Source organism: Onychostruthus taczanowskii, unplaced genomic scaffold (assembly GCF_017590055.1).
Source record: "Onychostruthus taczanowskii isolate IOZ18803 unplaced genomic scaffold, ASM1759005v1 scaffold49, whole genome shotgun sequence".
Lineage (NCBI taxonomy): Eukaryota > Metazoa > Chordata > Aves > Passeriformes > Passeridae > Onychostruthus > Onychostruthus taczanowskii.
The window spans coordinates 488,219-514,680 of record NW_024502458.1 but is presented as its reverse complement, the minus strand read 5'-3'; the positions used below and the strand labels follow the sequence as shown (position 1 = coordinate 514,680).

The 26,462-nt window shown below is 40.5% G+C and overlaps 1 protein-coding gene across 3 annotated transcripts in view; it reads left to right on the top strand.

Moving 5' to 3' along the window:
* The window catches only part of MOB2 (MOB kinase activator 2), a 109,576-nt gene that overhangs the window by 52,964 nt on the left and 30,150 nt on the right, over positions 1–26,462 (top strand). Inside the window, exon 1 of one of the 3 annotated variants that reach the window (XM_041415042.1) lies at positions 1,824–1,876. The exons of the other annotated variants lie outside the window; for them this stretch is intronic. Within the exon in view, the coding sequence (XP_041270976.1) occupies positions 1,839–1,876 (38 nt within the window). The 5' untranslated portion in view covers positions 1,824–1,838. Of the gene's footprint in view, positions 1–1,823; positions 1,877–26,462 lie in introns of those variants that run through there. 3 annotated transcript variants of the gene reach the window in all.

Below are 26,462 nucleotides of genomic sequence, written 5' to 3'. Positions count from 1 at the left end.
GCTCTAGTCTGGTTTGACTTGAGCCAGTTTGTTTCATGGTTACACAGCACAGTTTTAATTTTTTTCTACCAGCTAGAACTGGGAGAAAATCATAGAAAGGTAGGGATGAGAGACACCTGCAGAAGTCACCTAGTCAGTCCCCAGCTCTGGAGCAAGATCATCTCAAAGGCCTGCAATAATGAAGACTCTGTAATCTATTCCTGTACTTAAAACCCAAATAGACATACCAAGCAAAGTAATCCTAACCTGCTCTGTTTCTTGCTTAATTCAAATGCCTTTGTGATGGACAGAGCAGGAAGAATATTTTGTTTCCTTTCTCTTTACATTCTCGGAAGGTGTTGTCTTGTTTTTCTCCCTCAGTTTTCACATCTGTAAGACAGATAATCTTCTTGATGCTCTCTGGGCTACAGCTAATTCTACATCTGCCTTCAACTGGGGTGCCACGATTTGAGCACAGTGCTCCAGATAAGGCCAGATAGATGCTGAGAATTTCTGTCCTGTAGATGCAGCATGTTCATACAGCTCAGTCTCTTTGCCTTTTATCAGCAGGACCACATTGATTTCTTCAGCCTATAATTCAGTGTATCTCTTTTTCTCTCAACATTTGTGATCTATAGTCCCTATATAGGTGTTCTTGATTATATCTAACTGTATAATCTGAGGCACCTATGAAGAATTCAAGTAATTTTCTTTTTTTTTAGGCTGGTTTTCTATAACTGTTAAACTAATTAAAATAAAAATGCAGCTTGACAAGCATACTGTCTTTAGACATTTGAGCCTTTAGAATAATGTTTTACTCAGGCCAGAGTTCTATGGGATTGATTGCTTCTGCTTTTTAGGTAGTGAATATTTAATCTTTATATTTGTCTAGTGTGCAGTTTTCCCATTATCCTAAAGCAGTTTCACCTGGGCCACAAGTGATGGTCATTTCAACATCCGTTGATAAAAATATTTTTCGTGTGATTTATTACTTAAGTCACTGTTGATCTGTTCACAGGCAGTAAATGATCAACAGCTACCTGGAGTGATTTTTGCATTGTGTGGTAGACTCAGCAGACACTGAGCTGTGCAGCTCTTTGGTTCACAGCATTCAGGGTGAGCAGAAAGCGGAGGAAAACAGCCTCATCAGAGACACTGCAATGCTGTGATGTATGCAGGGCAGCTTGCCCCACTCTGGACTGCTAGAGGATGTTTTTCCTTGCAGCATTCGAGCATGACTTTAGATCTGCCTGGTTTTAACCTACTACAAGGAAGATAAGCCTTTTAACCACTAATCGTATGTCTCTTTCCACGTGTGTAATTTCTAACTTCATACTGAGGGGAGGAAAAAAACTCAAAACAAAAAATGCTGAGTATTTGTTATCTAGGGCTTCTTGTTTAGTTTGTGCTCTGAGGGTAGTGCTTGAGTAATAGTTGCAGCAGGGCTGGTGAGCAGAAGGGAACAGATCTGTAGCTGCTTTCAGGCTTTTTAGAAGAATCAGCTACAGCTTTCTACAAAATTTATTCTTGCATGTGCAGGGAGAGCTTTAGATACTTTATAAAAAGCTCCTCTGAGTTTTTGCTGCTTTTCCTTAGTGGGCTCCAAGGTTTTGTGAGGTGTGTGGGGGAGATTTTACACCTCCAGACTCCTGTTTGGCTGCAGGCAGTTTCCTCTGGGCTTCCTGCTCAGTGGCTCTGGTGGTGGTTTCGCATTGTTCCCCACTGATGACTCAGAGAAACAGGAAAGAGATCCCCTGGTGAACAAAAAGTGCAACCACCAAACAGGTGCCTGTATTCTGGTGTTGCAGAGGACAAACCACCTCATTCTGGACTTTTCCCTAAGATTCTTATCTGCAAGTATGAGACTCAGGAGGAATGGGTCATACACGCTGAACGGGTAAGAAACAGCCTGCATCCTCTTTTGAAACTTCATCATTAAAACCACGTGGAAACAGAAGCCTTTATTTTCCTCTCTAGTGACGGGGTACGTGAAATAATGGCCATGTCTTTTGTCTCAAAAAGAACAGAGGATGACAGTGCAGGAAATGTGCAGCTTATTTAGCTTTGTTTTCTTCTGCATCTTGTTGGGTTTGCTTTTATAGAGCATGCATTTGGTGGGGGCGGGTTAGAGTTGTCCATATGTTAAAATGAGGTGGATCTGCCCAGTAAAGCCATGAAACATTAGAAACTCTGTCATTCCTGAAGAAGTGCCTGTGGTAATTATTCTAAGTATTTTCCAGCTTTTGATACAAAAAAGCTAAACTCATTTAATGTGATGCTAATGTGATGCTCCCTAATTTTCCAGCTTTTGATACAAAAAAGCTAAACTCATTTAATGTGATGCTTCCTGGCACGGAATATAAATTACTTTAAATTTCACCAGTCTAAAAAATTAGTTTAAGTTTTTGCTACTTGAAACTACTACTCTGAGTTACTTTACTAGCTTTGTGGTTTTAAAAATACTGATTTTATTTCTCTCTAATTGCTGTGTCATCTCAGTAACATCAGAGAATATACCATAACTGGAAAGATGATAATGAACTAAATATTCCTTGTTCAAGGAATTTTATAAAAATTGAAAAGAGAGAATTTTCAGTTGAATGGGTTTTTAAAAATAGTCTTGTTTGATTTTTACTAAAGCAGATTCTTGTGTGTCTTCATAGGATGTAGGTTTTATTTCTGAGCACAGCTTAGCTGGTCTGAAGAGGACTTGTACTTCCACTGTGCAGTGGTGACTGTTTGCTTGCAGCTGGCAGGTGACTTGACAAATGAAGAAAGTTGTTAGCCTTGGAGTGTCACTTTACTGCCTTTAGCCCTCTGTAATGAGCAAGGGCTGAGGTAAGTGCTGCATGGTGCAGCTCCTGAAAAGCCCAGATGTTCTGGATGTGCCTCAGAGTACAGGTGTGCAACCAACCCTGCAGTGCCTTAGACTCACAGTCCAGGCTGCAGCCCAGTGGCAATCTCTGCACAGGAGAGGCAGATCCCAGCCCAGATGGATTGGGAATACTTTGACAATGTTGTTCAGCTGGACTGCACTGGTTTTTGCCTGCACTGATTTGCCCAGTGCAGCTTGGAAGGATCTTTTGCTTTGCCAAAATACGTTTACATTTGATTTTTAAAAATCCACAATTTGATTTGGATTAGGTTTTCTTAATGTCACAGTAGATGGGTGTTAACATCTTTGTGACACATCCTTAACATTTTTTTATGACTGTAATAAAAATGCCATTATCCAACTGCATACAAGATCAAACATAATTGAAGGTTACTATCTTACAGTGTTTGGTTTCAGGCTGATAAATTGGTCCCTCAGTGGGATTGGGTTTGTAGTAGAGAGAGGCTAAGAATGTATTCTAATTAACTTGGCTTTTTTGCAGAGGTTTGTGACCTTTGAGAGATTATATTAGACAGTCAATTAAGAAATGATGCTGAAAAGCAAAAGATAATGGATATTGTTTATGTTAAAAGAATTATTTTAGACTTTAGTTACAAGGAGTACAATCTTTCATTGATTTGAGTTTTATTAAAAATGAATGCTTGGTATAGAACTTCTGGGAAATGTATTGTGCAAGATCACCCTCTGTATCTGTTCTGCCTTGTTGTAACTTGCAAGATGATGCATAATCTTTTAAAGGAATTTCACTTGTTGTGTCCCAGTGTGTACCTGGCATTACATTTTACAGTGAACATTTAACTGGAAGTGTTGTATTACAGTGAGTAAAACCAGGGGCACCCAAATGCTTGCATGAAAAAGAAGCTTCAGCTGTGAGTTTGTGGGAGACTTCAGTATTATCTGATTCTAACATGCTGATCTGCTTTACTTTATTAAACAACAGATGCTGAGGAGTTGATTTATCTAATTAAAGAAATTCCTTTTATGTTTATCTCTTGCCTAGATGGTTTAATAATGCAAGGTAATGGAAAAAGAGCTTCAAGTATGTTTTCCTGTTTAGCCTAAACTTTTGCCATGTCAGCAGAAAAGCCTGTTTTCATCTTCAAGGGTTTTTGTTTGGGACAGCGTGTTCCACTTGTCAGGTGGAGAGGCACCCTGTTGTGCAGGTCACTTGAGGAGAGGGGAGCTCATTGGGATGGAGTGTTGGAGGGCAGATAGTTACTGTGGGAGTGCTTTTTACAGTGCTGTGCATGAAAACTTTATAATAAAAACAAACAAAAAAAAATTTTAAAAAAACACACACACAAAAAAAACCAAACCCAAAACAACAACAACAAACCAAAAACCCAACCCCAAACAAACAAAAACAGGCAAACAAAACAAACCCCCAAAAATGTCCCCAAAACTAAACAAGAAAAAAGGGGGGTTGTAAACAAGGATGTTGTAGCAAAAGTCATCATGATAATAAGGTTTTTTTCATTGGGTATCATTTGCTCAGGCTCTGATTGCAGTTGTAAACTCATAAAGGGGGAGAGAGATTACAAGGGGAGCTAAGATACTTGAAGATATTTTCCAACTTAATGCCAGCAAAAAGCCTCCCCTGCCTCGCTTTTCTGCTGTTCCATCGCACCTCATTTGACACCAGTGTAAGAACTGTACAAACATAAATGGGAAACACAACTAAAATCCAGAGTTTCACTTAGAAACAGTGATTTGTAGGTATTCTTTGAGCAGGTCTCACTGGACACGGGCATGTTTGCTCTTGCTTGTTGAAGTGGGTAATTGTTAGGCTTGTGCAGACAGGGATGTGGTGCTGAGATTCATCTCAGGACACTGAGTTAGAAGACCCACTTATCTTGCTGAGACTGAGGTAGAAATCTTACCTGCCAGCATCTCCTCGACCATGTTGTTAAGTCAGCTTTGCTGTTGTGCGCTATCCTGCCATATGCCGATTGTATTTCTTTGCATTGCAAAGTTTCTTTGTATAAATGATCTCTTTTGAAGGTCATCTTGGCTTGGGAGATGCTCATTTATTTGCTTGGTGCTGTGTTGTGACACAGTGACACTGAAAAATGCACTGGCACTGTAATCATTGCAGCATCAATTTTTTTTCTCTTTGCAATTGCTATTTCTTCTTTTGTCTTCTCTTGACCCTTTATCATTTGGAATTAGTGATACTCTGTAGTGTATACTCTGTATAAGTCTTTGCAGGCTGTTAGGGTGTCAAATAACAAATATTGTTTACTACACATCTATTTCCTCTTTTTTTCCTAATGACTTGAGTTTAAGGAAGGGTGTAAATCCAAGCATGCATTTCACAAGATATGACCTCAACACAGCTTGAACTTTGGTCACAGGTCAAGCTTCCTGTGTCTTTTAGGTCATAATGTAGAGGCCTGTGCATTCCTATAACCTTCACAGTGCTGCAGACAGAGCTGTGTCCTCCTGGTGTCCCTGCAGAGAGGCCATGCCCTCTGCAGGAAGGCTTTGCTGCAGTGCTAAGTGAGTTGTCCAGTTGTACAAGTGAACACCTCTGTTGGGCAGCTGGCAGCTTGCTGACTTCCCTCCCAGTACCATGGGGAATACTGACCTACAGCCTACAAGGTAAAAACTGCACCGCACTGGGCTTTCTGATGACCCTGGCAAGAGAGCCATGTGATGATTCTCTTCTGCTTGTCATGGTAATTTTGACAAGGCCAAGTGAACCACATTTGGCCTGAAAGTTCAGGTTCAGAAGCTTGTCAACTGATGGCTATCAAATCTGAGCAATAATCTCTGCAACTCCTCCACAGTGGCCATCCTGAACCATAGTGATGGAACTGAACAGCATGTGCAAGAGATTATTTGCTGAAACAAACACATAGCACAATTTAAAACGTTTAGATGTTAATTAAACAATTTTTATCTTCTCATCATTGCCCTACCTGACTCTCCACTGATGAATAACTGCTGTGTGGCATGTTTGGGACATTAAGTACCAAAAGAAGACATAGCTACATCATGCATTCAGAAATGTGGTGGGGATGAAAGCTTTGAAAAGGCAGTATTTGCAGTTTAGCACCTCAGTGCCTGTGCTGCTGAGGAGCACTTCCTCGATTTTCTCAAAAAGTTTGTGTTTAACTTGTGGCGTTGTTGCATCAGTGTTTCACCTGAGAGTTCAAATAGTTGGGCACCTCCCCTCTACTCAGCAGTGCCCTGGGCCCTTGTGAAAAATGTTCTTTGAGTTCCACTCTGCATGGAAGGGAATTTTTTTTTTCTGCATTCATCTCAGATCTGTGTGTGCACGAAGGTGATTATCACAATCAGAACTAACCATTGCGTTGAAACAAATTCAAGTTGGATGGGGACAAAATACTTTGGAATATCTTAATGATTAATGGATGCTCACTAACTGATAAAAAATATTGTTGGCCCCAAGATGTTTCCTCTTTTCCAAGCCACTGCTTTAAACTAATGACTTTTGATTTTGAGCCAAGTACTGAAATTGAAAAAGAATTTGTTTTTCTTGTGTGCTTCCGTCTTGTACTGACGTAAAGCAAGCCAAGGAGAGAAGGTAGTATCTTATGTTTGTTTTGCCCAAAAAAGTAGAAGTGGGAAAGAACATAGTAAGTCTGCTTCAGAAGGCCTTTTTATTAAGTCTTATTGCAACTGCAGGAAAAATATCTTTGAAGGATGTGACAAACAGTTCATGAAAGCTTGTTGAAATAGCTCGTCTGGCAGACTGAGGTAGTATGAACACCCAAATATCTTATCTGAGGAGAAGCAGCTGTTTGAACTTCTTTACAGTCCTCCCAAATAACCACATTTTCTGTCATGAAAAAGGGGAAATCTAAGGGTAGCAGTACAGACTGTTGTCCTTGGAAAGCACAGCACAAATGTATCAGATTAGCGCCAAAAACGTAGATTATCCACTCCAGAGATTTTTTTGATTGGGAATCCATTTTTGGAGAGTAGTCTTTAGAATGCTTTATGGTGTGAGAAAATGCAAGCCAAGGTACAAAATGCCAGCACTCCTGGCTGAGCTCTGCCTGGTATCTTAGTACTTTCTTGGTCAGCTATAGCTCTCTCCTTTTTGTAACTCAGTTACAGCTTTACTCCCTACACCTTCTGAAGCTGACAGTGATCTTCATTCATGTGCCTCAGTTACAAAGTGAGATGGCTTCTTGTATGTCATAGAAATGCCCTTATTTTGCTGCTTTTTGGAGAAGGAGGGTTGCTGCAGTGTATGCAGGGATGGTGTTTGGATGTAGACAGCTAAGGCAGCTCTGACTGCTGGGTATGTACAGAGGGAGAACAGCCCCTGAGGACAAGCAAAATGTGGCAAATGCTATCATGCTATAAACAGCAGAAGTTTCCTTTATAAATAAAATACTTTGGTCATGTCTCCCACTCCACTCCCCTGCATCCCATGTCTGCCATTCCATTACTGCACAGTGACACAACCAATCGATGGGGACAGGATTCCAGCCTCGCACCATTTCCCACACGCAGGAAGGGTTCCTGGCTGTTCCTGACCACTGCTGCCCCGCTGTGCTGGGAAAGTTCATTCCTGCAGGTTCTGCCTCCTGAGCCCTTCCCTGTGCTCTGCCTGAGAGAGGACCCATTTGTTTTCCTCTTGGCTCTACTGCAGGAACAGAATGGAGAGGTTATGGAGCCATCAAAAGCTGAAGAAAGAGGGTGACGATGAATGTAAGGGTCTTGAAAGCAAACAGCAGGACCCTGTCACCCTGTGGTGACAACAGTTTACCATTTGCAGCAATTCCATGACATTTTGGCATTATTTATGCGTCCTGGGCACTCCTGCTACTGTCCATCTTGCTCTATGTTTGCTGAGTTTGAAATGCAGTGCAAAATACCAAACCACTTCTAGAACTGTAATTCTGGCTCTTTGAGCGAATCTTCACCTTCAGCAATGGTCTTTGTTTTATAGAGGGTTGGGAGGTTTTGTTTTTTGGTTTTTTTTTTGTTTGTTTTGTTTTGTTTTTTCTTTAAACTATTTTAACTATTCAGGTTGAGAAAATTGTACAAAGTAGTTTGTAGAAAGCCAGGGGTTGTTCAGCCTGGGGAAGAGAAGGTTTCCAGTATGTGAAGGGAGCCTACAGGGAAGCAGGAGAAGGATTCTTTATCAGGAACTGGATAGTGACAGGACAAGGAGTAAGGGTTCAAACTGAAAGAGGGGAAATTCTCTACTGTGAGGGTGGTGAGGCACTGGAACAGATAATGGGGATGTTGTGGATGCCCTGTCCCTGGAAGTATTCAGGGCCAGATTGGATGGGGCTCTCAGGCACCTGGTCGAGTGGAAGGTTCCCTGCCCATTGCAGGGGGGTTGGAACTGGATGACCTTTAAGGTCCCTTCCAACCCAAACCACTCTGTGATTCTACTGCCCTTTATATTCAGCCTAGCTGTGCACGTAAGATTTCTCCTACAACACATGATTTATGATCTCACATGTGTTTTCTTTGGAATTTTTTTTGCATGTGTGATATTCAAAAGTAGTTTAAGCATTTTTATATTTGCTAACAATTTATGTGTAAAGGCTTAAACTGCAAGCCTTATATGGGGAAAGTATTATAAATGTAATGCTTCTAAATAAAAGATTTCATTAGAACTTGCACTGTGAGTCATTGGTGCTATATTAATAGTGTTATTCCCAAATATGGATTTGGAACTGGGCCTCCTTCATGGTGAATGCTGCAGATGACTTACAGAAAATAAGTATTTACATTAAATATCAAATTTGGGGGGGGGGGTAACCTCTTTGTCAGGCATTTATACAGATCACTGGGGCATATAGTGTAAAATAATTTTATAATGTAGTTCTGAAACTGCAGTACTCTATACCAGCTGATGCTTTAGTTATCATATTAGAAAAGTTTTTGTTTTGTTTTTTTAATATGAAAAAGTGATTAAGACTCAGGCTGTGGCACAGAAGTATGCTCATTTTGATATATATTATTAAAACTGGCCCGATCAGTTTGTCTCCCAAATTTTGGAAAAATTTAAATCAAAGAACAACCTATAGGAATATATGTTAATTCTCACAGCTTATCTACATGCAGCTAACAGCAACTTAATGGATATTTTATTAGTCTCTGCCAGAAGCAAAGATTTAATTCAGAACTCCAGAATGTGCTGTTGCAGGTCTTGTGTGTGTGTGTATTCTTCCCTCCCTCTATTTTTTCTTTCTTTTTTTTTTAATCCCCCATAGTGAATGTACTTACTTAAAGAGAATGTCTCATCTCTTGATATAAAACAATGTTGCCGTGTAAATTCATGAGAACTGTCATCCTTGCTCTTATACAGAATCTCAGGTGGTAGGAAGTGCTCATCTTAGGATTTGAGTATTACAGAGATGTTCCATTAACAATCTGGGACCAGAACAGGGAACAACTAAACACTTCAGATGCCTAATTAAAAAAAAAAAAAAAATTGGCATATTCTCTGCCGCTTCCCTCTCTCCCTACAAGTAAACTGCTTTCTGGAGTACATACTGTGGTTAGGGCTTAGAATGAAAGTTGTATGTAAGCAGGGTAAGAAGTGCCCACTCAAACTAGCCATATAATTTATCTCACTATTAACAGCCAAATTTATAGCTCATTAGTAATAACTAGGGGCAATAAATTCACTGTCAGCTTTTATACCAGTTACTGTGAATTGCAGATACAAAAGCTTGATATGCACTGGACAGTTTATTTCTGCTTCTTCTCCCTAAGATGCTCTGAGGACTAGAGGTTTTTAATGGGTCGTTCTGTGAAAGAATACTGAATAATTGTATTAAATGTAGCCATTTAAAAAGCATTTTTCAGTGATTTCAGGCTTTCCATTAAAAGAGAATGGGAGCATGCTTTCTTTCCATGCCCACTGTCAAACCATACCTATAATAATGATGATATAAATTGAAGTTTCTTTCCTTGTAGCTGTCTTGAGGGGACTCTTGAATATGGCCCCCTTCTAAGCTAAGGAAGAAAAAGCAAAACCAAAACCTGTTAATGATTTTTTTAAAGTCTCCAATTCCCAGGGCTGTGTCCTGCCAACAATGCAGCATACACCATCACTTTGCTTAGTGCTGCCAGCTTAGCTAAAAGAAAATGGGAGTCCTTTCACTTAGTCTATGTGGGAGAGAACAACAGTGATGCCACAGGGTGCTACGGATTAGGAACCTCAGGCACTGGCAAGAGGCTCCTGCTGAATGGGAGGGAGCTGCAGCACCACTGCTGCTGACTGTGCCTCTTGGGTTTGTTGGTTTGGGTGCTTTATTTCACAGCAGTCGTGCAGCTCATTACTCAAAGGTGTTGAACACATTATTTTTCAAGACAAGTGTTTGCCTTCCCAGTCACTTTTAATTATGGATGAATTCAAGATACAGTAACAAGGCATTTTCTCTGGGGCATTTAATAATTTTTTCATTATAATTTGATTTCATGGAGCTTGTGAGAGGATTTTTGTAATGAGTGATGGCTCACAGAACACTGAAGAGGTATTACACTAAGTATATATTTGAATATTTTTATGGGGTTAAGTGCTGTGTTTTGTAATATGCTCAAGACACTGCACTTTGCGTTACTGATTTTCTTTTTGTAAGCTCTAAAAGGCTGTTGAGTGTGACCTTGACAAGCACAATTCTAGGTATGTGTGTATGAACTGAAAGAAATCAGATTTTTTTGCAGGTTCATTTAATTTTTTCACTTAAAAAAAAATTCTCAATGGCTGGAATAGAACTTTTGAAAAAAGAGAGGTGGATTCCCATCCAGATTAGCACTCTTAATACTGAGCAGTGTGGATATTAGGTGCATCCTGTGAAAGTGAGTAACATCTCAAACTTAGTATGTGATGCAATCAAGCTATTTTAGGACTTTTTTTCTTGGTAGCTCATAAAAAATTCTGTCAAACCAACATCTTGGTGTTTTTTTTCCAGTGGAGAACTTTCTTTCTGTTCATACTAATTATTTTTCTGTTACTTATTTTTAAGGTGTTCCTGATGCACATTTGATCAACAAGATCTGTCCTTTTAAACACACAGATTTATTAACAAGTGACTGACCCTCCTAGAAAACCCTCACATATTTCTGTCCTAATGCTTTTTTTCCCCCTGAGCTAAAGACGATATTACTACTGATTTATGGTTTCTGAAGTGGAAGTGTAGAACTTTCCTGTGCTCTGGAGAGCTGTATTCCCCACTTGAAACAGCATACTTTGTAAAACATGGATAAAAATGTCTAGCCACTTTATAGGGCTCATAAGAACAAATTAACTTGTGCAGTTATTGAAAAATACATTTATTTACATTTGTTGCATTTATGTGAAGGTAAATAAAGTCTGTGCAAGGGTCTCACCACCTGAAAACTCAGGTAAAAATAACTGGTTTTTACATTTATGGGTAAGTCTCTATGAAATATAAATACATTTGAAAACAGCAGCACCAGGGTGAGTAAACATTAGTAAGCCCAGCCATCCTGTCACTTACCTTACAATAATTACTGGTCTGCATTTGAAGAACAAATCTTAATGTTGCCAAACTCCACCTTTTTCCTGCCCAGTCTGTATGTGGGAGAGTCTGTATAAGAATGTGTTTCCTGTTTCCCAGACAAGGGAGGGGAAAGATGTGTTTTCTCCCTGTTCTGAAAAACAAAAGCCAGGCAGTGACTGTGTGCCCACTGCAGCTGCAGCCTCCTGAGAGCCCCTTGGCTGGGCCTGGGGAAACAGCCCCTTCTCCCACTGCCCAGCCCATCAGCAGCTGCTTGCACAGTGTGTCAGACAGAAACCAGCCAAGAGGTGACAGAAAGAGCTGCATGTGTGGTTTTTCTTAGGCCACTTCGACCCAGGCTTTGAAATGTAGAAAAATTGTCATTATTTTCCCCGTTTTCTTCCAGGCTCTTTTCCCAAATCCCTTGTTTTCAGTTTTATGGATTAGTTTTTGTCACAGGCTCTTAAGCTTGAGAGTAAGTTTTACAAGGAACAGTGGCAGAGGAGAAACCTGTGCTTAAGCCACATAGAAAGTAACTGTAGCCCTCTCTGACTGTAATCCTTATAAATTTGCACGGACAGTAAAAATGTACAGGATAGCAAGAGAATGATTCTTCTTTTGACTTGGAAGGATATCTGCAGGTGTGGCAATCATGTTTCTCCAAAACCAAGTCAATTAGGTTAGATTTTAAGATCTATGCCAATTCTGTCCTATATTCTGTGAACAAGAGTAGGTTCGGCCTTTTCCCACATTAAATTTTGAACATTATTCCTATTTCAGCATTCCAGTTTAAAATAGTACAAATTGAGGCTGCTGTGTTTTAAAGTCAAATCCACTGCTATGGTGTTTATAAGAATAAATTTTACTTTCAGGTGATTTCAACCAAGTTAGGGTTCAGATCTCTTTTTGAGGCTCTCCTTTTAAGTAAAAAAAACCCCATGATTTTGCTCTCTGGTGGTGAATTGTGCAGTCAGCGATGCAGTGTGTGATCAACAGATGGAGTCACAATGGTCAGATACAGGGCAAACAGTAGTGTGTCACTGTGTATTAGATGTCCTATGAATAAGAAGTCCTATGAATAAGCTCTCCTAAAAACGGTTCAGGAAGAGGGTTTGGGTTTTTCAGAATGTGGTTTTGGAATCATCATTTCCCATTTTTCTGTTTTGCTCTGGAAGGGAGTTAAGTTGTGTGTAAGTTTCCTCAGGCCATCAGCATGTGCACTGACTATAGGAGTTCTGAAGAACTTTTGGTGGGAGGGAGAATGTCTTTTAGTGTTTTGGAGAAATTTAGTGGACTGAATAAATAAATTGAGCTTTCTATATTCTACATGTATTGAAAATCTGGATAGAATAATACGTTTTCAACTTCGCTACCATGGCACTCTCAATAGGAAAGAAAAAGCATTAATTTCCACTTCTGTATGCACAGAATAGTTTATCAATAGTAAACATCACAGTAAATCTGATAAATATAAATAGTAAATCTGTTCTATAGCATGAATAAGTATAATGATGAGGCAGTGTGTGTTACAAACTATGTTGCAATACGGTTTAAATATTTTTACTGTCGTGTTCTTGAAAACTAATTGTAATTTGTCTGCTCCCCTGTAAGTGCATACTGGGATATGGCAATGCAATTTCAAAATAGACAGCTCTCTAAGGATTAAAAAAATACTTACAAAGTGTTTCAGACTGTGCTTCGTCTCATACATAGGAATGTAATTCCCTAGTTGTCCCAAATATATTCTTCAGACTTCTATACAATTCAAGTTTCAGACTTAATGCTCAGGCTTGATTTTCTTTGTTTTTACTGCTTAGAGTGATCTTTCAAAGGGTGATCAGAAAACTGCAAGACTGAGGAGATTATTGTTTTTTGGTAATCATCAACCATGGTGAGCCACAACCACTGTGTTTTCTTGCTGTTCTCTGATACTCTGATGAGTGTGCACTGAACAGCTCCACTTGGATTGCACCTCTCCATTCTCAAGTCACAGCCTTCTATTTCTCCAAGTGTTTTCCTCTGTTCTGGAGCACTTCTGACTTCCTCCAACAGCAGTACTTGACACCATGTCCTGGCACTTTGGGACAATGGTAGCTCTGTGTGCTTTTGCTCTGTGTATGGTCTTAGCACTCTCATTTGTGGGAACTGATGTAGTTGCCCACGCTGGGCACTACATCTCTGCAAATTCTTTGCAACAATTTCACTCAATTTCAGTCTTAGCCTTAAAGCATGAGAATGTGAATCAGGTTTTGTTTCTCTGTATCCGCTCAGCCAATTTTTGAACAGCATTGCAGCTTCTGGGTTATTTAATATTTGTATGTGTACAGAGCAGATGTTTGTTGCCTTCATGGAAATGCAAGGCTGTTTGTGAAGGGTTACACAAGTAGAACAAATGCCAAGCTGCTGAGCTGTTTCTCACTGCCAGTCTGTTTCTCTTAAGCAACAATCTGCTAATAGAAGTTGTTGTACAAAAGCACATGTCTACAGTACAGGAGGAAAATCTGGCTTCCTTTGTTGCATGGTGAGAGAGCACGGGCTTTCAAGTTTTGCTGGAAACTGATTGTCTGGAATTAGAAATGAGGCAGTAAACGAAGCCCTGGAGAGGGTAAACTGCAGCTTTCACTTTTAGTCGAGGTGTAGTATGTTGAAGTTTGGAAATGTCTGCAAGTTCTGACTTGCATAAAGCCTTGGGTTTCTCATCCATCAAGTACCTCAGTGATATTGAGTATATGGGAGTGTGTTTAGGGGGAGGGTGAGGGTGGGTCATGTTTTTCAGCAAGCTGAGATATGGTTGGTCATATTTCCTGAGTTCTACATTAAAATAGCATTTTTTAAAGTGATAAAATGAACAGTATTGGAGGAATCAGGAGGCATGACTTTGGGTTCTCTCACTGCTGCACTCCAAATGTGTTCCTTGGAAGGGATGGGAGAAGGCATTTTCCCTTTCTGAGTATAAGAAAGGAAGAATAAGGAAGGCGGTGGAGACAGTGGGCAGTAGAGCTGAGTGGCTTTCCACTAATGGTCACATTAGCAGATAAGACACAACTCATTCAAGTTTTAGGCTGTATCATGTTCTCATGTATCTCCTTCTACATGGTCTCTCGGGTCAGATAATTTGGCTCAAATCAATAACTGCTCTTTTGCTCAAGGGTATTCAAGGATTACAGTGGAAGCAGCACAGTGATAATTTTATATGGAAGGAGGATATAACATTTTTGCCATGTGCTCTCCATTTATTTCTTACAACCTAATTTTGAATGACCATGCTGTGGCTTCCATCCCTATGGTTGTGGGTCAGAAAGAAAAAAAAAAGGGATTACAAGAAAAACAACCTTTTTTTTTGCTCCTTGAGGTTTTTAATCAAAGGTAGCATAACCCATGTGGGATGAAATTATGCTAATTGTTACTAAGCTGATTAAATATTTATAAAACAAGAGTTATATTTATAGCTCTTCTCTCTGGATAATGTAAATAAATTGATGATTTAATAGCTTTTTCTTTCCTTGATGAAATAATGAGAAGTAGCATACATTCTGTTGACTTGGGATTCAAATATTCTCTGAACTTCTCAATGTTAGAAACTTGAAATATTTAAAACTTGCAACAAGTTATTTAATTTTTTGGGGAATGGGGATCCAGATGAGATTTTGTGTGCTTGTTCATCCCTATTGAGATTTTAGGAGAGCTCCAGATCTTTTGAGCAGTTATGCTTTCACTGTTTTGAGTAGGCACTTCAATACCTTCTAAATTAGAAACGTTGAAAAGACCTGCAGTATTTAAAGTCTGGGAAAAAAGCTTTCTAATAATGAGGCATAAGGAGATTTTTTTTTTAATTACTCAGAAGTTCAAGAGGTGAGTATAATATCTACCTAATGAAGTTTAAAGAAAAGGAGAAGAAAGCTGTAACAGAGAAAGGATGGCAATCATAGTTGGAAATACGGAGGTTAAAATAAGGAGGTTTCAGATATTCAAAGGATGTATGGCTTAACAATGGATGTGATCAGCCATTGAAACAAATTACTGCAAAAATAACTGATTTTTCTTTCTTGTCAGGTAAAAAAGTTGAAGCCAGATGCCTTTTTGGGAGGTGTGCTTTAGGCTAATGAAGCTTTGGGTTCACTGCAGGGGTAACTAGATGGAAGGCAGACAAGAGCTGAAGGCTGGTTCTGAGCCCAGAACCGCTCTGGTCGCTGTGGTGTGCTGGCATAAATGTACCCGAGCATCCCCGGCGTGGGAGCTCCGTCTGTGGCCTGGACCTGATTGCCCAAGGGCTCCTGAAAGAACCTCTGGACATGGGGCAGCCACCCTGCCTCCGCTGCCGACTTCTGTGGGCTCCGGAGCAGCAGGTAGGCGGCTGCACCATCCCCTGCACGTGCAGGACCTTTGATTTGTGCAATCCCAGTAAATCAGGCTTTTCAGGGAAGCACTGGGTAGGTTCTGTGGTGTAGGAGCATGGCATGCCACTGGAGGAAACGTGTGAATCACTGGGTGGAAAAGTTGGGCGTTGCCCGTGTAAGTCTTGTCACTGCTCCAAATGTCTTCTGGCGTTGTTGGTTGGGGTATGAAGAAGGTTTTTGAGAGTACACCTGCACTGGAACAAAGTCAAGTGTACTTATTGGCAAAATGTGTTTATTTTACCAGTATAGCTTGTTTTACTTGGACAGCTCAGAGGCATGGGTGAGAGGTGACTCTAAAACGTGTGTGCAGAGCACAGGTTTCCTCAGAAGTGCTGTGTCTGCAGTAGCAGCTCTTTGCTACCTTGCTGTGTTGATGTAGGCAAAATACCTTCTTCGATCAAAAAAGTGTGTTTTTTCATTGTGAAATAACTGGAATATGTAAGCTGTAAAAACTGTAGCGGGGACACAACTTTTGATTTTATCTACAAGGTTAAAACAGATCAACTCAACCACAAGAAGGGGCATGCAATGCTGACTATACCTGACAGATCTTGTCTCTATATGAATTTTAAGCTAAGTCTTGCACATTTTTGTCTTGTCTTGAAAACTGCTGTCCCCTAACAAACCATTATTGGTGAAGACAAAGCAATAGCCACGTGAGCTGAAAGATCAGAGGAGTTGTACATTACCTGCTTGTTGCTACCAGCTGAATCCATGCTACATCATTCCCTCTCCAACTGGCTATTTAAAAGATAAAGTTTTGGCTGAGGAGGCTTGTTTTGCAAAAGACTCTGTGAATCCTTGGATAGTGAAGCATAGTTACTTGTCCCTTTCCTTTGGGGTGGGAAGTAAACATCTTCATTTAACACTTGACCTTCCCTCCTCCATCAGGCACACAAAAAGGATCTGATGGACTGTGGAGAGGCCTGGGGTTACAGGGCAGTGGGTGTCTGTCCCTGCCTGGACTGGCAGCAGGATGTGACTTCTCACTGGTATTACTTCTGTCTGTTCCGTATTTTGTGATTTTGTGATGGGTATGAATACTGACTTCAGCTAGGTGGGTTTTTTTCATTTTCTTTATGAATTTGTTCACAGGAAAAGATAAGAAACAACATCCCTCATACAAGAATCACCATACAAGCGCTATAGCTCTGGTTAGGTTCCAAATATGCATGAACACTTTGCATATGCAAACAAAGCAAAGCCTAATTTGTGGAATAAAATATTTTACTACATTCAGAGGCAGCAGTAGCAATGTTTTGAATGCTGTGTCATTAAATACAGCAAGTATATTGTTTTATGATAAAAGAATAATTTTCAAATGATTTTCATTTTGTTGACCATTTGTTCTTTGCATAAAAGTGGAACATGTATTGGGAAGAAAATAAGGAATTTATTTTACCTTGTAGAGTTAGATAGAATACCATGCCCTTTTTGTTTTAACACTAAGCCTGTAGGGGAACATTTGGAAGCAGAATATATTCTGTATTTTAGCACCCTTCAGGCCAAGAAATGAAAAACTGAATTCTGACATATAATCAATCAGATGCTTGAATATGGACTCAGTATACCAATGTTAGCTTTTGAGCCGTTTCATTCTTAGCTGTTGCGTCTCTTCTTTTAACGTGACTTGCACAGGTGTGGTTACCCTGAACTGGCTGACTCTTTGTCAGAGATGCGTCTAGAATTAAAATTATATAAGGCTGCATCTGTTCAGAGGAATTTTGCATGGTTCATACTTCTGGTCAACACTGGAAGAGCTTGCAAAGTTTTGATGATATTTTCAATAATCTGCTAAATTTTAGTTTTGCTGCTTCTGGTTAGTGTGTGTGATCCTATTACATCCTATTTATGCTTTTGTCAGCTGTGCACACATTCATTTTAACAAAACATCAGGAGACTCCTTGACACTCTTCTTCTGTTCAATGCCCATTTAGAAGTGAATTCTTTTACTGAAGTTTTAAGGTTTATTTTTTAAACCAGCATAACAGTACAGAAAGTTTAGGCAACTGTGGTAAAGACAAGGCAAGAATAACAGTGAAGAAAGCTAAAGAAAAAAATTTAATATCTGTTTCATAACGTTAATAAAAATAAAGCTACTGTAATGAAAAATAGCTGTTCCTTTACTAAAGACAATGAAAAGATTGATGGTGCTGCCCAAGTCCGGGTGTGTACATGTTTATGTAATGTGGGAAAAATTTTCTAACAAACTAAGAATAGTGGTTACATGTTTGCCCTCTTGGTAGTATTCTAGTCATGATGCAATTCTCAGCAAAATGCACTATAATTATACAGGGAAGTTGCTATTTGCATAGTAGAACACTGTGTATTTTCCCCAGTTTCAAACAATTTTTAGAGCAGAACGTTGAAAGGGAAAGGTTCGCTTACTGTGTGTTGGAGCACATTTCCTTGATGCACATAGTGTTCCTTCAAAGTGTAGAAGTAGCTCAAGGTGCAGGATGAATACATCTCCTAGTGTTCACTCTCCCCTCCCCACTGAGAAGCCTAGAAAAATGTGAAAATACTTTTAAGTACTGTGTTATCACTGAATCTAGGTATAATTTTTATCTTACCTGCCCAAGGATGCCTGTGCATCCTTGCAGTAACACTGCAGCTTCCATGCCTCTTCCCAATCATGAAGCAATTTTCATCAAGCATTTGCAAAAGATGTCTTTGCTATGTTCACAGTAATGGTATTTCTCAGTAGCTAAGTAGGAATTACGGTATTTTGACATAATTACCCATTGATCCTGTAGTCTCAGTATATATTGATATAGTCAAAGTCCTGAAAGCAAGTAATTTAGGAAGAGTATGCAAAGCAAGAAATGCAAAATGTAGATTATAGTAATTTCTTTGGTTTTGGCTGTGGAACTGAAGGAGAGACTTATTTGGCAAAGTTCATACAGAACACTCTTGGTAGACACAGTAGTAGCCTTTCCTCAGTTTCTGTCCTGTGCCTTAAGTGTGACTTTTCTTCTGTCTGAGGGCAGGCAAGGCTAATTTTCTTACTGCATTACTAAAACATGACAAATGACAATCTTGTCTAACCAGAACAGCAAAGTTTTTCTGTCAGCCAGTGCTTTTGTTTCCTAGTAAATAAACATTCATTCAAGTGTTGAAATGGACTATGGGGGGAAAGGTGAAAATGTAGCCATAGAACAAATTCTAGGCAAAATGGCAATTTAAAGCAAGACAGCATCAGAAAAGCCTCCTATACACCAGTATTGCTCAGTGACAGATGTGTGCTTAATGGTGTTAATTTACAACCCGTGTCTCTCCATGACTGGCTTAAACTCAGGGCTATTCCACTGTATATTCTAACTTCTTCCTTGATCAGATGAGAGTTGGGTTGATTTCCTTTATTTATGGTGTTTCAGCAGTGCAAGCCTGTCACAGTAATAAGAATACTTATGTCATGTAGAGTGATAATCTAGCTGAAGTTTGGAAGGCAATTCTGTTATAAGTCTACCATTTCATGACCTCTGGAAGCTTCCAGGAGGTTCACTTCAAAAAACAGCTCTCAAATATTCTGAGCCTAAAATGGAAACTTGTGATAGTTTGAGATAATTCAAGTACTTCTGTTTTGTATTATCTTTTATAAAGAAGTGATGTTTTCCACAGATTTTCCCCTTTCGGGTGGTGGGGTTTTTTTGGTTTTTCACTACTGCCATGATTTCCCTCAGTGGCTTAGCTTGCTTTTGGAGAAATGTTAGAAACAATGAACATGATACAACCCAACAATACTGTGTGCACAAGCTTTTTTTATTCTACCAGCTCCTCATTAAACTAGGCCAGTGCACTTCCAGAATGTATTAGTGCAGAGCCTGAAAAAACATATATGGTAGCCTTAACTTTATATTGTATTATTCTGCCGCTCTTTGTCCAAATCTGTCCAGAATTTGTAGGAGGGGATTGGTCTCAAGACCACATATGATCGTGTTGGGTTTTGTAAAATGCTGGAAGTTCTATACCATCAAAGTATTCAAATCAAATGGGTAAGTGAATAGCTCTGAAGCCATCAGAGCATTAAAACTTTAGGCTGTATTTGTGTAAGAAGTTTTAGGAAAACACTAAGCAGGCTACTCATGCTATGCAGTTTTGTGTGGCCGTCGCTGTGTAAGTATTTATGTCCCACATGCCCACTTGCAGGCATAGCCAAGACTCTGCTGTAAGGGTGTTAGGGGTTCTTGCGTACAAGATTTTTACTATAGCCAAGTGTCAGGAATTGCCTATAAAACTTCAGGGGTTTTTTTCCCAGTAAATTTGCACATCTCTCATTTAACACGCTGAATAAGAATTGTTAATGTTTTCAAGTGGCTTGAAATACTTAGCAGTATGTGAGGTTTGAAGATTCCTCAAAGGCAAGATCTTCACGCTTTTACTTCCACAACTATTTTGAAACAGCAGCAGTGAAACGTGAGCTGTGCCAAAGCCTTGGTGTGTGTGCATGTGTGTGTGTGGATCCCAGTGATCCCAGTGTCCATGTCCAGCACATGCCTTGGCTGGCACGCCGACCCAACAGGTTTTACTGGGAAGGGGCCCCTCCTCCTGCCCAGCACAGACACTGCTGCTCCTCACCGAGCGCCGGCTGGAAACTTCTTCACCGGGACAGTAAATCTGAACTATTTCAGCTGTAGGTTAGGAACTTCATGACATTGTTTACATGGCTAAATCTGTGCTGGGCCTGAAATCAAGTTGGCTTGGATGAAGCCTCTCTGTGTTGAGTTGAATGTGGAATGCAAATTTGCACCGGTCTGGGCGTGAAGCAAGTTAATTTTGTGACGTCTGGATTTTGTGGTCCTGCTCTTCAGAAGTAGTAGCTAAGGAGTTATCCTGTAAATACCAGGAATTACAACAAATAGTTTCTCATTACATAATGTAAGCTCTGTGTGTTATATTTTGTAATGCATGCCTGGGGAAAAATCTCATAGAATAAATTTCATGCTTATTTCATGAATTGTTTTTTCCTTGTGCTGTCATCTAAATGTGGCATTACCAGATAAAATCATTTACTCTATTGAAATGAAGCCATTCCTAGCACCAAAAAGGAGGGAAACTTTTATTTCCTTTGTGTCTCTCCATCTGTCTGGGAAAACTCTGCAAGTTCACTCCCAGCATCTCCCCTTTTTCCTTCTGTGCCTTTCCCACCCAAGCATAGATAGTCCTGACCAATAACACTGCTGCCACAGCCACCCTCCTTTCCTGTGCTGATTACACCTTTGACTCCTTAGCCCAGAGTTTTGTGCCAATTTGCAATTAGGATTTAATTTTCCATGCCATATTTACCCAAGTCTGTAGAAACAGTAGTTGTGTTGTAAAACTTACAGGGAGAGTTCTGTATATATGTAGCAAGTAGTTCTGAATATGTTAAACAAACCCTGGGGAGAACTTCTTAGCCAAGTTTTAGTTTTACCTCTTTATATGAAGCTTGAGGTCTAGTGTATTTGGGGGAGGAAAAGAAAGAACAGGAGTCTTTCATTTTAGCTTTTCTGTATCAAATGCATATTGCATTCATGCTTCCCTGGAGTGCAGCCTAGCTAAACTTTAAAATTAGGGCAAGAAAAAAAAAAAAAGGAATGGTGAAATGTGAGATGAAATTTTCACTTGTATTATCTCTGGGAAGGAACTAACTGCAGCTGCAGTGGTAGAAATTCAGCATCTCAATTCTTACAGTGTGCTGTAAGCACCCTGGCAGCTCATCAACAGGTACTCTGCTTAATAAGGATTCTTCCTTTGACTTGCTTGGTGAGATGCATGTGGTGAAAGACATTTTTGGGCACTCAAAATGATAAATGCATTAGCTTCACTGGCACACCTTCAGTCGTTTGTGTTTTCCTCTCACCCTTTTCCCCAAGGAAAAAACAAAAGGGATTTCACCCTCGCTGACACAGATGTTGTGTGTCACTCCAGCCCCAGTGTCACCTGGAGCTATTACTAGGCTTTTGCTAAGCACACTTTGTCTCTATGGAAGACAGTTTATGAGGGTGAGGGATTTGAGCTCTTTATTTGCAAGTATTTTCCAGTTTATTGTTCCTGTATATAGCAGTGGCAAGTATATTGTTTTGCAAATTGGGACGAGGGAAACCCTCTGCCTCCTGAGGCTGTGCCGTGGTGGTGTTTTACTCCACTGCAATGAACTCTGTAAGAAAGGTACTGTATAGGGACTGCTTCATCCTCACTGAAACTATAGGATGCTGCTATAGGATGGTGTACAGCAACTTAATACATAAAGCAAAGAACCTTTGCGGTTGAAAGCAGGGGTAGCTTTAAGCAGAATGAAGTAACATTAGAACTTGACTTGGATTCAGAATAACTAAATAAGAGAAATTATTTTTATATATAGTGGTACGTTTTCAGGGTTTCTACAAACTGATGTCTGAATCTGATGTTCTTCTCCAACTCCATGGCAATTCTTTGACTCATAATCTGCGTGCCACAAACTTGCCTGAAGAACTGCACAGGAAACAAAGGTCCTCTCAGTGTGTGTTTTCAGAGGGCTTCTGTCATTTTAGGTGGGCTGACTCAGGAGGACTGACTGAAATGCAGATGATGAAAATGAACTCTGTGCTCTATTTCAGATTACCTCTTCATGTGGAGTCTGAGTGTGATCATCCCATCCTTTATTTATAGTGCTCAGGTATTAGTTCAGTGCTGGTAGAGTTGAGTATCTCTTGTTCAGCTGCTTTTATTGCTGCTTCCTTCAGCACATTCATGTTCTTCATCTCTCATCCATACACACTTGCTGAACCTGGCTTAACTTGACATTTGGGATTTTAGAACAATAGATGCACCTACACACTTGTCAGAAATACAGTACCTTTGAGATCACGATTCCTCTGTTCGGTACATACAGCAGCACTCTTTCCTTTTCCTTTGCTCTTTTTTTTTTCTTTTTTTTTTTTTTTTTCTAAGTAAAGTGGTATTTGATGAACCCTTGGTTCTTCTCATTTTGTGCATCCCTTCCAAAAAGCCTTAATATAATTTTTTTTTTTTTTTTGAGTTCCCAATGGAGCTTTACTGATACTTGGTGCTGATTTGCTTTTCTTGCTGCAAATGATTGTTTGTCTTGTTATGGATGAGGTGAGAGTATTGTGTACCCTTTTTTTTTTCTCTCTGCCTGCTGTAGAAAAAACACCCCATAGTATTGATGAAGCTGGAGATGATTGCAGGATAGACACTGACTTGTCATTTTTTTCAGAGTTTTCAGTAAAGCAGCAAATGTAGGCACATTGTCACTTAAAAATATGCTGCTTTTAAGCTCAGTCTTTTATGCACAAACTTTCTGCACTGTGTGTGGCCAGGAAGACCTATTGCTCCTGCTATTATCTCAAGAGTAGAGCTGAACACATACCTTTAAAATCTATTTCCCCCTTCACTCTGACCACTCCAAACTGCTTTCTGAGACTGAGACAACTTGTTTTCAGGCTGTCTTCTGCCCCAAATCCATGCCTGTAGTGCTGATACTGAGCAGAGCTGCTCGTGCCATCTGCTGCTGTGTGAGGATGACAAAATGGAGAGCAAACGTAATCTCATATAAATACAGCTCAGAGGCAAGCTAAAGGATAAAATGTTCTCACTGCTGATTTTCAGTGGTTCCAGACACCTGGGAGAACCCTGTGAGGTAACTGGAAAGTGTACTTGGCTAGGTGGTATCAGGGCACACTAAAGTCAAACACGAGGGCTAATGAGCTTGCAAAATTGAAATGTTATATGTCAGGCAGGGACACACAATAAACTTAAGCTTAATTTAAAACAGGACTTTGCAGTCTGATGTTACAAGGCTTCATTTCTATGCCTATAAATGCTGAATTGTACCTTTCTTATTTTTTTTTCTCCCTTGACGTTGTTTGTTTGTCTGAGTTGAATACAACTCACTTTCTTTGCCAACCTCCAAGTACCAGAATACATCCCTGTGGTGGCTGCTTTACATGTACTTTTTATGGAATGGTAAAAGGGGCAAATAAGTATATAATGGTTAAGTGCTGCTTATAACAACATTATAAATACAAAGCATTATTCATAAAATTTATAAATATAATTCCTTGGCTTAGTAGTTGGGATCAGTGTAGAAAGCCTCCCATCAGTGCTGCTAGCACAAATAGTCATGTGTAAGTGAGCAGAAATGGGGCTCCTCTCTTCCAAATGCCCTGCTGTGCCCTTCTCTGTGCCTCTGGTGATGTCACTGTTTTGCTGATGTGTCTGTAGATCCAATACAAGCGGTGAAGCTGTTTGTAGGTCCATTCACAGGTATTCTTCTTAACGTTTAGTGATGATTTCAATACACAACGCTGCCTGTCTGGTGGCTAAGGCACTTGCTAGAAGCAGTTCACCGGTGCTGAAGCACACTTGGGCTAACGTGCAACAGTTGTTACATGCAGAGGATGTAAAGAGGCTTCTGATGAATGTAAATAGGCAGAATTTCAGATGGCTGCAGACACACCCTTAAGGAAGTGTAGGTATGCATCCTTCCGAATATGCACAGGTGGAGATCAGACCAGCAGCTGTGTTCAAATAAACACTCCTTGTAGACAGAGTACTCTTCTTTCTGGATGAAGCAGCTCTCAAATAAACCCATTTGTGTGTTCTAAATCTTGCGAAAAGTTGTAAGAATCTGTACTGCACATGTGGTTTAAATTATTTATGTTGGTGCCATATAAATAAAGTGTGCGTGCCTAAGTTGTGCTTCCTATGATAATGTGGTTTTTATTATTTTGAAGCATTTAAAATTGACTTAGAGATGCTAGGTTTTCCCACAACTTGCATAAAATCTGTATTACAGGTAAACTGTAGCATGTAGTTGATCCAAACAGAGGATACTGCTTGAATAGAGGAAAACTGATAGGTGCCACAGAGATGTGGTTGAGGAAAGGGAAAGAAAAATGCTGAGTTGATGTGGAAGCTAGCAGAAGAGAGAAACAAGCCATTTATTTGCACCAAAGTAAAAAGCGATCATGTTTGAAAGCTGTGTTTCAGTCAATATTTTGGTTTTACCAGAAGAGGATCAGTTCCTAACCTGCATGAGATCACTGAACCTCCATCTCTGAAGAGCCTCTGTTTTGCAGTCGGAGTCACGGAGAGGCTAACCTTCCTAATACAACTGTAATACCACAGAGCTGTATTTATTTTGGTTTTACCCCTGGATTTTTTCTTTAATTTACTTTGGATAGACAGACTTTTATTAAAACTTAAGCTGCTTTATATTACAGGCTTGTTGTTTTTAAGGTGGTTCTTTAAAAAACTAAATTCTCTCTGCAGGTTTCACTGGTGGACAAAGCAAGGGCAGCTGCCCTTTTGGCAGGTGCCCATCCTCCATTTGCCAGGACTCTTGCTTTGTAATGTTACTGTCACAAGTTGCTCTTACTTGGCAAAAAGGTTGACAGAGCATCAGGTTTTTTTGCAGGTTGGATTATCTCCTGCAAAAGAGAAGCGCCAGGATTCAGTGTGGAAAACTGAGCTGTGTTCAGATGTAGGCTTCCTGTGCACTATCAGTGAAGTCATTACAACTCCATCCTAAGTGGATTGCTTGTACAGTGGGAATCAAAATACCTCCTGCTTCACAGGGATGAGGAGGCCTAACTTGGACATGGAACTAAAAGTGCAGAGCTGACAAACACCCCTGCCTGGGTAGATGCTTTGGGACTGAGCAGCAAAACATTCCTCCTTCAGGTTGCATCACGGGGCTGCGGTTTCTGGGGTTTGTGCAGACAGCAGCCACATTCCTGCCTGCTTTGACCAGGTGATGCCAGGTTGGTGGCAGCAGCAATGTCACAGTTTGTGCTAAGCTGACTTCAACAAGCCTGTTTGCCTTCTGTTTACAGGGGAAGATGCCTGCTCAGTAGGCAAACTGGAACACTTGGCTATACCCTGAATGGGGAATTGCCCCTTCCGATTGCAGCCAGTCTTGCAGGTGTACATAAAATGGCAAACAGTTTTCTCTGAGATGTCCTGGGCCAGGCTCCAGCGTGTCAGAATAAGTAATGTCCTCAAGACTTTCTGTTCTAGGTCACGTTATGCCACACACCTGTCACATTTTTTGTTGTGATCTGGCTCTAAATGCTACATCTGCAACCAGTGGGCAGAGCTGCCTATCCAAAAAGGGTGGACTGGTGTTTACGTGGCATGGCTGAGGAGTTGGACATACAGTGCCTTTCTAAGGTCTGTTAGGAAAACGCATGGCCAAGTGGTTTATCCAGGCAAGGTGGGTCACAATGGACCTTGTGTTTGGGGACACTGCTTAATCACTCATACTCTGAGGAGCATTACCCAAGTGCTTTGCTCTTAACTCTTGTCACAATGGCAAGTCATCTCTTGCTGTTTGTACCCTTCTTCTTCACCCTTCTTCTGCTGGGCTGCCATGCACTATGTGAGGCTGTCTGTAGCTCTGGTAGCCCATGCCCTTGCGTGTCACACAGAGTACTGAGAGCAATTCCAGAACCTTGCTCACAAAAGGCATCATTATTCCCGTTTCCCACGGGGAGTCCAGCCTGGCCCCACCGCGGACGGGGCCCGTAGTGCAGACAGCAAAGCGGAACATTTGCCCCGTGTCCCGCTCCGTCAGGCACCGTCCTACTTTGCCTTGCTTATTCTCCGGCTGCCAAAAAAAGGGCCGGAGGATTGCACTGCCGGTGCCGGTGCCGGGCACCGCGCTCTCCCGTGCCGGCCCTGCCCGGGGTTGTGTAACGCGGCGGGGCCGCGCTGCCCGTGCGGCCGCAGCGCCGAGGGGCGCGG